Source organism: Halichoerus grypus, chromosome 5, assembly GCF_964656455.1.
Source record: "Halichoerus grypus chromosome 5, mHalGry1.hap1.1, whole genome shotgun sequence".
In the NCBI taxonomy this organism is placed as follows: Eukaryota; Metazoa; Chordata; class Mammalia; order Carnivora; family Phocidae; genus Halichoerus; species Halichoerus grypus.
The window spans coordinates 178,046,861-178,060,087 of NC_135716.1; the positions used below are offsets into that span (position 1 = coordinate 178,046,861).

At 46.3% G+C, this 13,227-nt stretch overlaps 1 protein-coding gene across 1 annotated transcript; it reads right to left on the reverse strand.

Moving 5' to 3' along the window:
* Window positions 1-136: 136 nt before the first annotated feature.
* On the reverse strand, window positions 137-7,449 carry CFAP107 (cilia and flagella associated protein 107). The gene is made up of 4 exons (XM_036094264.2): window positions 7,227-7,449; window positions 5,392-5,505; window positions 1,706-1,883; window positions 137-532 (listed from the first exon to the last, which is right to left on the reverse strand). Exons 1-4 carry the CDS (start codon window positions 7,338-7,340, stop codon window positions 351-353), a joined length of 588 nt encoding a protein of 195 aa, XP_035950157.1. The 5' UTR covers window positions 7,341-7,449; the 3' UTR covers window positions 137-350.
* Window positions 7,450-13,227: the final 5,778 nt, after the last annotated feature.

Here is a 13,227-nt window from a genome sequence, read left to right on the forward strand (position 1 = left end):
AGGGTAGGTACCCCACTGTGAGAACTTGCAGGAATCATGTTACCTCTCTGGGCCTCAGTTTCCCCTCATGTGAAACGAGGGAGAGGGCCTTCTGCCATTCTGCACAATTCTGCATATACGTGACACTCCATTCTGTCAAAGAGCTTTACTTGTGGGATGGAAAAGAAAGGAACCTGAGGGTTTGGAGGAGGGGCGAAACCTTCAAACACAGACCATGATTCTAAGGGCCCCTCGGCGGGGTCGGATTTAAAACTCTGGGTGGGTCTGCAGGCTGCCGGCTGCCTGGCCAGTTGGACAGCACAGTGGGGCTCCGGCTGGCTCTGCCTGCATTGCCCGGGGTCTGGCAGCTCTCAGAAGCGTGGGACAGGGTGCAGACGAGGGGGAGGGACGGGGATGGCATGTTCCCGCCGGGACAAAGCATAGGGTGGTGGTCTGGGGTAGGACGAGGTGTAAATGCTCTCCCTCGTGGCAGCCTTGGGTGCGAGCCATCTCCGCTGCAGCTGTTCACGGAGTCCATAGTTTGTAGGGGGAGCTGCAAGAGAAACCAGGCTCTGGGTGAACGGGGCGTGGACCGGCCAGAAGAGCGTGTTTTCCAGGGCTGCAGTATCCGGGACCGAGGCTGGTTCCGGAGGGAAGAAGGGCTTGCAGGAGTGTTGGCTCAGGGTGGGGCCGGTTCCCCGCGTACTCAGGAGGAACCAGGCGCTAGTACATAGGCCTCGGAAAAGTCAGCCCCTCGACTGGTGGAGGGTGGCCCTGCCGCTCCTGGGGGACTGTCCTACCCTAGCAGGGAAGGGAGCAGTGCAGGCTTGTGAGAGCGATCCCGAGGAGAAACCCTTGCAAAAGTAATGAGGAGTGACAAGCCACTCACCATAAGACGCAGGTCCCTTTGCATTGAAGGGTAGGGAGTACAAAAAGTTGGATGCAAAGGAGGACGGTAGCTTGAAATGTAAATCAGATCAAGGCACTCTCTTACAAAAATCCCTTCAAAGTCCTGTTGCTCCTGGAAGGACAAAATCCACACTCCTCGTGGTGGCCTATGAGCCCCGAAGTGGTCTTCCTGCTGTGGAGCATCTTCACTTGCTATTTCCTCCCCTGAAATTCTCCCCCCACTCCCCAATTCCTATATGGCTCCCTCCTTCTCAACTCAACTGTCTTTTCCAGAAAGACCATCCCTCATCATTCCACCCAAAGGAGATTCACAAATACCTGCCTCACTTTGTGTTCCTTACCTGGCATCTTTGCTTCGTGGCACATATATGGTGGTCCAGAATGATCTTACTTGCCAGATCTTAAGTTATCCATTAACAGTGTCTTATCTGGGACCTACTGGAATGACAACTCTCCCAAGGGCAGGAATTCCTCCCCGTTTGTCACTCCTGTGTCCCCCAGGTGCTACGTTAATGCGGGGCCCCGGGGCACCGGTCGTCACTGTTTATGCAAAGATGATGGATCTGAGGGCAGTGATGCTGTCCCTGCCACCCGTGCTCCCAGTAAACCCAGACTGGCACGGCGCACAGGTGAGGGCTTCACCACACAGCCCACGTCACCTCCGTGGCAAGCAGCAGCCCTGCGGGTCAGTAGAATTCTCCCCTCTCTCGGGTCACACTAATGCTCTCTGTGTGAGTCTTTCAGCATCCACAGCCCTAGGGCAGCTGTGGACGCCTCACTGCCCAGCACAGGGCGAAATCCTGAATTATATGAATACCGAGAAGGGGGAAGTCGGATTTCTCTGGGAGCCACAGCATCTTATGTCCACTCCAGGTGCGAAGTGCGGGCAGGTCGGGGTTGTAATTGTGCCGGTTGTAATGGTCATCGTAGGTGCTGATCAGATGGCGGTGGGAGGGCTCCTGGTGGTGCGTGATCAGGTGTTTGTACGGGAGCCCCTGGAGAGACAGACACAGTGGGCGTGTTAACCGATCGGAGCAAGGTATCCACAGGGCGGCGGACGGAGGCAGAAGCTGCTGCCTCGGAGGTGTGTGAAGCTGATGGCAAGTGTTGTTGCCTGAGCCCCCAGGCCACCACCTGGGAGACACAGTTGTCTGGCCCACCAGGACGCAGCTCACCGTCACACACACATCCCGGCTTTGCGGCAGTCAGTTCTCCGTCTGGGGGCCCCCAACGCATGCCAAGTCAATTCATCCCTAGAATGGGCTATGGGGACACATTAAAATGAAAGGCAGGACACCCAGCTGAATATGAAGAGCCAGAACCATCTCACCGCTGCCCTTGTGATCTGAAATTACACCCTCTGGTGTGTCTCCAGGCTCCTCCATCCAAGTGCCTATTGCCATGGCCAGTGAAAGGCATTGAATACCGAGCATGACATACGCACCTTGTATTTCAATCAGTTACTATGGGAAGAGTCAGAGAATGCTCCATAAATTGCCTTCTCCTGCAAAGGATTTATGGCTCCCTCGGCTGGAAACTCGAGGAGTGATTTCTTTAGTGGGAGTTATTTACAAGGAGAAGAAAGCCGTGTCCTCCTTACTCTGGGACGTTTGCCTGCATCCGTGCCTTTCCGAAGAAAATCCTCTTGGCCCTGGAAGGGAGTCTTGGAGGACTGGGCTGATTTACAGGGGAGGATAATGTGGATTTCCATGCCTGTCCTCATGTCTGGAGCAGACAGGGAGGTCTGTGTCTGCTCTGGTCTGGAAATGCCAGGTGCACATAATATTTCAAGTGGTGGTTCCATAAATAAGTCAGATCACAATGCCAAAGGGAGACGAAGGGGACAGGCACAGACATTAGGCAGGGGTTCCCAAGATCCGCATCACCAGGTGCCGGGAGTACAGGTCCAATGCCAGGGAAAGCAAGTTGGAGGGGTTCCCATGAACCCAGGGAAGTGCTGAGAAGGCATCACAGCAGGGAAAGGAGAAAGGGATTTTCTTGCTATTCTTCTTGGCTTGGGGCACGGCCTTGCTGTCTTGATGATGAACCTGAGATTTTTGTTTTGATCAGATGATCAGGTGACAGATAGAGAGACAACTGCCTTGGAAAAAAAGGATTTAGAAAGTTTATTACTGGGGCACCTGGGTGGCTCAGTCGTTAGGTGTCTGCCTTTGGCTCAGGTCATGATCCCAGGGTCCTGGGATCAAGCCCCGCATCGGGCTCCCTGCTCAGCGGGAAGCCTGCTTCTCCCTCTCCCACTCCCCCTGCTTCTGTTCCCTCTCTCGCTGTGTCTCTCTCTGTCAAATAAATAAATAAAATCTTTAAAAAAAAGAAAAGAAAGTTTATTACTTTCAATTCCTGAGAGGAGGGGGCACCACACGGGACCACACAGGGAAGCACCAGTGTCGAAGAAGGAGCAGGAGAGAGAGAGAGCATGGCCCAGGACCTCCATGTGTTTTCCAAGGGAAGGAACAAGGTGAGGTAGGGTAAGCAAGTTTGAGAAGTTTAGGATTGCAGAGTTAGATTTCAGCTAAAGAGATGCTTCCGGTTATTGGTGCCTGGCCCCGGAGTGATTTAAGGCAAAGGGATATTGGCTTGGCATGTGAACGTTACATAAAAGAGGTGGTTGGGGTGTGGGCTCTGGATTGGTTGGTTTGTATCCCAAAGGCGTGCTTCCAGGCAAGCTGTTTACTGTCTGTAGGACTAGCCAGCCTTGGGAGGGCAGTCTGTCCAGGATTAGCACGGCCCCTAAGATGTCAAACCATCTAAAATTCAGAACATAAAAAACGCGATGAATATACCTGCCTAGTGGAAAAGCACAGGAAGGGGGTCCTCTCTGGGTGATGCTAACCCCATCAATCCATAGTCAATTGAAAGAGCAGATATGCATTTGTCTAAGAAGGAGGAAGTGTGAAGTGGGGATGGGAGCTGGCTGTCCTAGGAGGAAGAGCAGGATGAAGTACCCGAAAGAGCTGATGGGTTGAAGCAGCTGTGTGGGGCAGTGCTATGTCCAGGGTCCCCGCACACAAGCAGGAGTTTTGAACAGAGTCCTTGGAAATGGATATCTGATTGCTTGGTTCTATTTTGTGTATATGTTGGCAGGGGACTTCTTAATTTTAACCAGATTACATAAGGATTTATTTATTTATTATTTGAGAGAGAGAGAAAGAGAGCAGGGGGAGGGGCAGAGGGAGAGGAAGAGAGAGAATCCCCAAGCAGACTCCCAGCCAAGTGCAGAGCCCAACTCTGGGCTCGATCTCATGACCTCGAGATCATGACCTGAGCAAAAAATCAAGAATCAGACGCTTAAGTGAGTGAGCCACCCAGGGGCCCCTTAACCAGATTCTGTGTGTGTGTGTGTGTGTGTGTGTGTGGTTATCTCTTCATCAGGGTTTGTAATGAGTCCAAAAGTCTTTAAGAAGGGCATGAATGTGTATTGAGAACTAGGCTAAGTACCTCATATATATTGATGACTGGGGACCAGGAGCCCCAGATCATGGGTTCTTATTTTGACTTCCTTCTGTGAGCATGCATTTGGGTCTTCAGGGCACACTAATGGTAACGATTGGCATCCCCAGGGCGTCAGCATGGTCTGCGGATGCCGGCGTACTCCAGGGATATCCGTGCAATCCAGGGATGCCCACACAGAGCTGAAAATGTGGTGCTGTTTTATACAGAGATGACTCCCGAATGCAGAAGACAGAGTCCACTCCAGCAGATAATGAAGAGGGTTGTGAGGATACTTGCTTGAGTCACAGATCAGCCACCTGCTTAGTCTCTTACCAACCAGCTACACAGTTTTGGACAAGACATTCACCACACCCGGGGCGCCTTTTATCTGCAAATGAGGGTGCTGAGCTGAACAATCTCTTGGAACCCTTCCAGCTCCAAAATGCTCCCATCCTTACACTGCCCACCCCTCACTCTGTGCCCCCACCCTGAGTTTAGGCAGGTATGGGGTTGGGGGGGGCGGGAGGGGGGACATGTCCTGAGGTCGCAGTGCCCTGCTTCCTGCTCCGGGGACCTGCGACACAAGGGCACGCACTCAATGAGTGAGAGAGGGCAGAATGGTCCCTGACTTTTTATACAAAAGAACAGGAAGCTGGGGCATAGAAGATACAAAATACTGTCATCCAAGCATCACCGCTACTCGCTTTTGGAGGACCTTATGTGATTTCTATGTTCCCCTTAACTCGGTATTTACCTTGCTTGTTTATTTCCCACACCCTTTGCCTACATCCTGTTGGGAGAACCTGGAGGAGCTGGAAAATGATCCAGGACAGTGCTGGGATACAGGGCTGGGGGGAATGCTACCAGTTTGAGATTTGGCAGATTGTAAATAAAGGTGAATGCCATCTGCAGCCCCTGGGTTGGGGAGGGTGCTCACAAGACTACTACTGTGTCCCCTAGGGGGGAACTGAGCTTAGAAGAAGCGGGCAGGTGGTGGCTCCTGAGCACTGGGGGGAGCCCAGGCCTGAGTGTGGGGCCCCCACTCCCTCGTACCTCAATTCTCCTCTTGCCATACCACCTGGAGATCTGGTCTGGTCTGTGGCCTGGGAAGGGGACGTACTCTTTTCTGTAAATGCACTGAGGTGTTTTCTCCGTGGCTTTGGTGAACTGAAAGAGATGAAATGGTCAGGATAACTTCTGTGATGCAGCTTCTCCCACTTCTGCAGCATCCCTTTCCCTCCTGGGCTAGGGAAAGCTGGGCAGAGAAAGGGTAAACACGGAGCCCAGGGCATCCTCACAATGCAAGCTTGATTTTGCCCCCTCCCTTCCAAAGCTTAGAAAGGACCGCGCTCAGGCACTTGGCATCCCACGCCTCAGGAAAGCTTTTACTTGTGTCACCTGACCACTTCTCTGCTCCCCCCTCCTGCTTGCCTCCTTCCTCTCTTTTTTTTCTTTGTTTTCCTCACCTCTTCCCAGTTCCACTCTTCCCCCCCGCCCCGCCCCATTATATTATGTTTCCTGGTTCATTTTTTTTAAATTTATTGTGGTAAAATAGACATAACAAAACTTACCATTTTAACCATTTTTACATATACAGTTCAGTAGCATTAAGTACACTTATATGGTTATGCAACCATCATCATCACCTGTCTCCAGAACTTCTTCATCTTCTCAAACTAAAACTCTGAACCCATTAAATGGCTCCCGCCCTTTGCCCGTGGCACCCACCATTCTGTTCTCTGTCTCTATGAATTTGACTACTCCAGGTACTTCATACAAGTGGAATCATACAGTATTTGTCTTTCCACGCCTGGCTTATTTCACTTAACATGATGTCTTTGAGGTTTATCTACATTGTAGCATGTGTAAGAATTTTCTTCCTTTTAAAGGCTGAGTAATATTTTATTGTAGGCATATCCTACATTTTGCTTATCCATTCTACCTTTTGGCTACTGTGAATAATGCTGCTACAAATACGGATGTATGAAGATCTCTCTTCAAAATCCTGCTTTCAGTTCTTTTGGGTGTAAACCCAGAAACGGAATTGCTGGGTCATGAAGAAATAGAAAATCTGAATAGATCTATAACAAGTAAGAAACAAAAACATCTCCAAAATACAAGTCCATAACTAGATGGCTTTACTGGTGAATTCTGCTTAGCATTTGACTACCATAACTACCAAAACCGCCTTTTCCAGTTCTCAGAAGTCACCACCACCCTTCCCCACCAAAATTACCAATTGTATATCGTCCTCTTGCCCATTTCCCAAGAAGACATGAGGATATCTCCATGTCTCCGCAGAAGTGTAAGTGACTCAGTCTTGATTGCCACCACAAATAAAGATATTCAATTTCAAGTAGGCCAATTCAGGCAAAGTATTTTTGTGTTGGCCTTTAAAGTACATGGGGACACCAAGAGCCCATTTGTTCTGTTTTGAAAGTAAAAACTGAAATTCACAGGCAGGGCAAGGTTGTGGAACAGGTGTCAGAGAGCAGCAGCTCATCACTGGACATCAATGCAGGGAGTGACGAGACTGCCTTGACAAGTACCCCACTCTGGGAAGGGCCAGGCCAGGGACAGCAGACGTTCTGCAAATCAAGGTGCAGAGCAATTAGGGACGGGAACACCAGATGCCTGGAAACACTCCACTGAAAATAATGCTGAGGCACAGCTATATTGACACCTCTGCTATGGCATTTTCAAGATATAATGGTGACCTTGATGATGGCTTGCATGTAACTCCCCTGTGAAGAGCACAGACACCCTAATGTCACATTCTTAAGATGTAACCATCTGTGACCCTTAATTTGGAAATAGTAATGACCCCATTCCTATCTCTGCCTGCCAGGCCACCCCAAGCCCTCTGTCCACTTTCTCCCACTCCTTACCTTCATCCTCTCTTCCACCCAGTTTCCAGTGAGCACTCGGGTTGAATATTTGGTCTCGACCTTCCAGCTTGGGGTAGAGAAGGATTGTGGACTTACTGCAGTCAAAAACTGCATGGTAAGTGTTTGCCCTGAGTCTTTTGACTTGCCACAGTTTCAGGTTTCAGGAGCGGGGAGATGTTACGCAGTTGCTGAGTTTAGGGTGTCTTTTTCATCTTCCCAGACACCCTTCTGAGTGGGTATAGATGATGACACTCTGTCAATTTCACAAAACAAATGGGCCCGAGAGTCTACTTTCAGCCTCCAAGGAGAGGTGACGTGATCTTGGATTCCCTACTGTTGACTGTCTCCATGGTGATAGGCTGTGCCTATAAATACTCTCCTTAAGGGGGAAGCTGATTCTTCAGGAGCAAAACTGGCCCCATAGAAGCAAATCGAACCAACAATAACCACCACAAATGCAGGGCCAGAAGGACCTTGTTTTCGTGTTGTCACCCTGTGAGAGGCATCATCCTTGGGGTACTTTTATAAGGATGAGTTGAGACGATCACATTCTATTACTAATTCTATTACTCTAGTGCTGATGTGCTAGGCCCATGTGGAGACATTTGCATGTAGTCACTCATTTAATTCTCATAGCAGCCCTATGAAGCAGATGCCACTATTATACCTATTTTACAGATGAGAGCAGTGAAGCAAGGAGAGATTAAGTAGCTGTTTAAAGTCACCCATGTGGGAGAGTTGGGATTTGAATCCACTCTGATTCAGGCCTAGACCCCTGGGCTCCACTCAGTGCTTGTCTGCCCCTTTGCCCAAGGGGCTTCCACAAAGAATCCTATCTTTGTGCTCAAACTGATACCATGTGGTTCATTTGGTTAGTCTTCATTCACCTCACAATCATTTTATTGAACACATGCTACATCTTGGGCACTGAGCTGTGTGTGTAATGCATCAGTGACTAGACCAGGGTCCCATCCCCACAGAGGGACCTCACTGAGGTCCAATGGGAGAAAGGCCATTATTTTGTTTATTCACTAAGCAAAAAAAAATGAGGAACAACCTATCTATTGAGGGAGGGCTGGTTCAATAAATTATGGTACATCTATATAATGAAATACTCTGTAGTTGTTACAAAATGCTAACAGAGAAAGGTGTCTCTAATATGGTTGAATTAAAGAAGCAGAATGCTGTAGTCTCACTTACCACAAAAGAAGACATCCAATTTCAAGTAGGCAATTCAGAGAATGTATCTTTCCAACAGTCTTTAAACAAAAGTAGAGGAACTCCAAGAAACTATTTGTTCCCTCTTGAAACTAACCATGTGGTGGGGAAAGGACATGAAGACACACCGCAGAGCATGGCAAACCTCTATTTGGCAGGGACAGTGGTCTGGGCAGGCTAGAGCCAGGAAGGGGGCGATGTCCTTCCAATCCGAGTACAGGGGAGTCATGTGTTCTGTATAATTCCATTTTTAAAAACTTTTAATTATAAAATGTAACACAATATGAACAGGTACATTAAAAATAAATGTACAGATAAATGAATTACAGTAGAGCAAAACCCCACAAAATCAGCACGGAGGTCAATAAGCAGAACATTACCAGCACGCCAGAAGTGCCACACACACCTCCTCCTTTTCCAACCTGACTTCCCTAGCTGTCACTTCCTTGCTTTTTTTTTTTTTTTTTATGCTGAGCACCAAAGGATGCATTCGTATACACTAATGCTTAGCCTTGCCTGTTTGTGGAGTTGGTATAAATGGAACTGTATAGCAGTTATTCATTTGAATCTGGTTTGTTTTCCTCAATACAGTTAATATTTTTTTTAAGATTTTATTTATTTATTTGAGAAAGAGACAGACAGAGCATGAGTGGGGGGAGGAGGCAGAGGGAGAGGGAGAAGCAGACTCCCCCCGGCGAGCAGGGAGCATGATGTGGGACTCGATCCCAGGACCATGGGATCATGACCTAAGCCAAAGGCAGATGCTTAACCGACTGAGCCACCCAGGAGTCCCTATAGGTAATATTTTTAAGATTCACTCATGTTGCATGTAGCTGTGGTTCCTTGACTTTTTTGTACATGTCTCCTGGAACCCAGATACAGCCATTTCTCTAGGGCTGTGGTTCTCAAATTTCTAGTTTCTTAAAAATTATTTAGGACCCAAAGGGGTCCTAAATTTTTTATTTTTTTTTTCAGATTTTTTTTTTATTATGTTATGTTAGTCACCATACATTATATCATTAGTTTTTGATGTAGTGTTCCGTGATTCGTTGTTTGCATATAACACCCAGTGCTCCATGCAGTACGTGCCCTCTTTAATACACTTCACCAGGCTAACGCATCCCCCAACCCCTCCCCTCTAAAACCCTCAGTTTGATTCCTGGAGTCCATAGTCTCTCATGGTTCTTTTCCCCCTCTGATTCTCCCCTTTCATTTTTCCCTTCCTTCTCCTAATGTCCTCCATACTATTCCTTATGTTCCACAAATAAGTGAAACCATATAATTGACTTTCTCTGTTTGACTTATTTCACTTAGCATAATCTCCTCCAGTTCCATCCATATTGATGCAAAAGTTGGGTATTCATCCTTTCTGATGGCTGAGGAATATTCCATTGTATATATGGACCACATCTTCTTTATCTATTCGTCTGTTGAAGGGCATCTCAGCTCCTTCCATGGGTTTGGCTATTTTGGACATTGCTGCTATGAACATTGGGGTCCATGTGGCCCTTCTTTTCACTACATCTGTATCTTTGGGGTAGATGCCCAGTAGTGCAATTGCTGGGTCATAGGGTAGCTCTATTTTTAACTTTTTGAGGAACCTCCACACTGTTTTCCAAAGTGGCTATACCAATTTGCGTTCCCACCAACAGTGTAAGAGGGTTCCCCTTTATCCACAGCCTCTCCAACATTTGTTGTTTCTTGCCTTGTCAATTTTTGTCATTCTAACTGGTATAAAGTGGTATCCCAATAGGGCTTTTTAAAATATGAATTGTACTGGGGTCTGGAGCCAGGTCATAGCAGCTCATGAGAGCCAACGGTGCCCATCTCTTCCCAATATTACATTCTGTAAAATCACATTGGTAGCTCAAAATCATTCACGGTGAGGATATTTATACCACAAAATGGGCAAGCCCAATAGATTAATATAAATATATTATGATTTGTTGATTTCAAAAAAAAAATCCCATGTGTTGTGATATATTGTTTTGTGTAAAGGAGAAAATCTAATTTCGTATAGATTTGTAGTTAGAAGAGAGAGAAATATTTTAATAGGCTTTGCCGCTGATTGTTGATATTCTCTGATGCTACAGCAAAACTCAATGAGTCGTAATTTCTTAAAGGTTAGTTACAATATGGAATCTGAAACTATTCAGTCACCTCTTTGAGCTCTGTTACATTAAAATCCACTGGTTGAGCTTGTGCTTTGAGTAGATCTTTCAGTTCTTTGTGATTTTGTAACATCATGGTGATCATTTGAAATACATGGGTATACTGAGCCTTACAAATCTTCCAAATGTTGGCATATTATATGATATTTTAAAAATTGCATCTGCTAAGACCACTAGTGATTTCATCAGAAAAGCTTTTAAGCATTAGCAAGTTGGCCAGCTCACAGTGATGGATACAAGTTTTCCAAAATTCTAGTTTTAGTTTGAAAGCTCAAAACTCTGTCATTGGCAACCACTAATGTCCAGTTTTCTCTGAAGTGTCAGACTTACTTCATTCATTTTTAAGAAAATATCTGCCAGATGTTCCAATTTGAATAATCACGTTTTTCTACCCATCATGTCTTCAAGTAAAAACGGTATTTAATTAAAAAAAAAAAAAAGCCTACCTACTTCTGCTTACAACTTCAGTACTGTTTTTCAAGAGAATGTCATTTTTGGGTATGCAACAGCAGAATTTTACTCACACCTACCTTTTGTTTCATCACACAGCACAAAGGTCAAGATTTAATAAAATTAATAATTTTTACTTCTTTGTCAAGGACAACCTTAAGTGAAACTAGCATCATCGTTGTCATCATCATCATCATCATCATTATTATTATTAATTATTCTACTGCAAGTGTGTGGTAGTGGAGAACATGGCTCTAGCCCCACGGGTGCCCCTGCCTTGATTCATGCATGGGCACCAGCTGCTTTACCCACCACTGCTTCTCCACTATCAGAACCAACGTCGACACGGTGAAAAGGGACAAATAACCTCTTAGTATTATTAAGAAAATAGTTTTGCCCTTGCAGGTCCCCCGAAGGAAGCTTGAGGATCTCCAGGGATCTTGCTTTGGAAATCTCTGCTTTAAGATACATACCTATAGCAGTGGAATTGCTGGTAATAAGGTATGTGTGTCTTCAACTTTGCTAGATGGCGCTAAACTGTTGTCCAATATGTCAATTTATATTCTCCCCATCAGTATGTATGTTTGTTTCCATCACTCCACACCTCTAGAGCTTTTTGATTATCCTGTCTGTTAAGCAATAGCTCCCCATTTCTACTTCCCCCAGGCCCTGGTAATCCCTGTTCTACTTTCCAGCTCTATGAATTTTCCTGTTCCAGGTACCTCATATAAGTGAAAGCATACAGGGTTTTGGTTTGGTTTGGTTTGGTTTGGTTTGGTTTGGTTCAGTTTGGTTTGGTTCAGTTTGGTTTGGTCTTGCTTATTTCACTTAGCCTAATATTTTCAAGGTTCATCCATGGTATAATACATGTCAGAATTTCATTCTGAAAGGATGAATACCCACCATTTGCATTGACATGGATGGAACTGGAGGGGATTATGCTAAGTGAAATAAGTCAAGGGGCCCCTGGATGGCTCAATTGTTAAGCGTCTGCCTTCGGCTCAGGTCATGATCCCGGGGTCCTGGGATCGAGCCCCGCGTCAGGCTCCCTGCTCTGCGGGAAGCCTGCTTCTCCCTCTCCCACTCCCCCTGCTTGTGTTCCCTCTCTCGCTGTGTCTCTCTCTGTCAAATAAATAAATAAAATCTTTTATTAAAAAAAAAAGAAAGAAAGAAGTCAAGCAAAGAAAGACAATTATCATATGGTTTCACTTATATGTGGAACATAAGGAATAACATGGAGGACAGTAGGAGAAGGAAGGGAAAAATGAAAGGGGGAATATCAGAAGGGGAGATGAACCATGAAAGACTATGGACTCTGAGAAACAAACTGAGGATTTCAGAGGGGAGGGGGTGGGGGGATGGGTTAGCCCAGCGATGGGTTTTAAGGAGGGCATGTATTGCATGGAGCACTTGGTGTTATACGCAAACAATGAATCGTGGATCACTACATCAAAAAGTAAAGATATAATGCATGGTGACTAACATAACATAATAAAAAAAAGAAAAGAATTCATTCTGAATTTCTTTTTTCAGGATGAATAATGGCTGAATAGTATTCCATTATATATATAGGCCACACTTTGTTTATCCATTCATCTGTTTTTTTTTTTTTTTAAAGATTTTATTTATTTATTTATTTGAGAGAGAGAGAGAGAGAAACAGCATGAGAGGGGAGAGGGTCAGAGGGAGAAGCAGGCTCCCCGCCGAGCCGGGAGCCCGATGTGGGACTCGATCCCAGGACTCCGGGACCATGACCTGAGCCGAAGGCAGTCGCCTAACCAACTGAGCCACCCAGGCGCCCTATCCATTCATCTGTTGATGGACATTTGGATTGTCTCCACCTTTTGACTATTGTGACTAGTACTACCATGACCATGGGTGTACAGGTATTTGAGTTTTTCCCCTTCCAGTCTTTTGAAACATCTAGGGAGGGAACTGGCAACACAAAACTCTTTTCCCCAGGGTTCACCAGTTTACATTCCCACCAGCAATGCGCAGGGGTTCCCATTTCTCCACATCCTTGCCTACGCTTGTTACATTTCATTTTTATTAGCAACCCATCCTAATGAATGTGAGGTGATACCTCATTGTGGCTTTGATTTGCATTTCCCCAGTCACTAATAATGTGGAGCATCTTTCCATGTGTTTATTGGCCATTTGTG

Bases quoted from the DNA above. Each gene is read 5' to 3' on its own strand.
- CFAP107 (XM_036094264.2), bottom strand. From the start codon at position 7,340: ATGCAGTTTTTGACTGCAGTAAGTCCACAATCCTTCTCTACCCCAAGC. The intron at 5,506-7,226 runs GTAAGGAGTGGG...CATCTCTTTCAG, and splicing joins GGGTGGAAGAGAGGATGAAG to TTCACCAAAGCCACGGAGAA. The intron at 533-1,705 runs GTATTCATATAA...TTTCTCTTGCAG, and splicing joins ATCCGACTTCCCCCTTCTCG to CTCCCCCTACAAACTATGGA.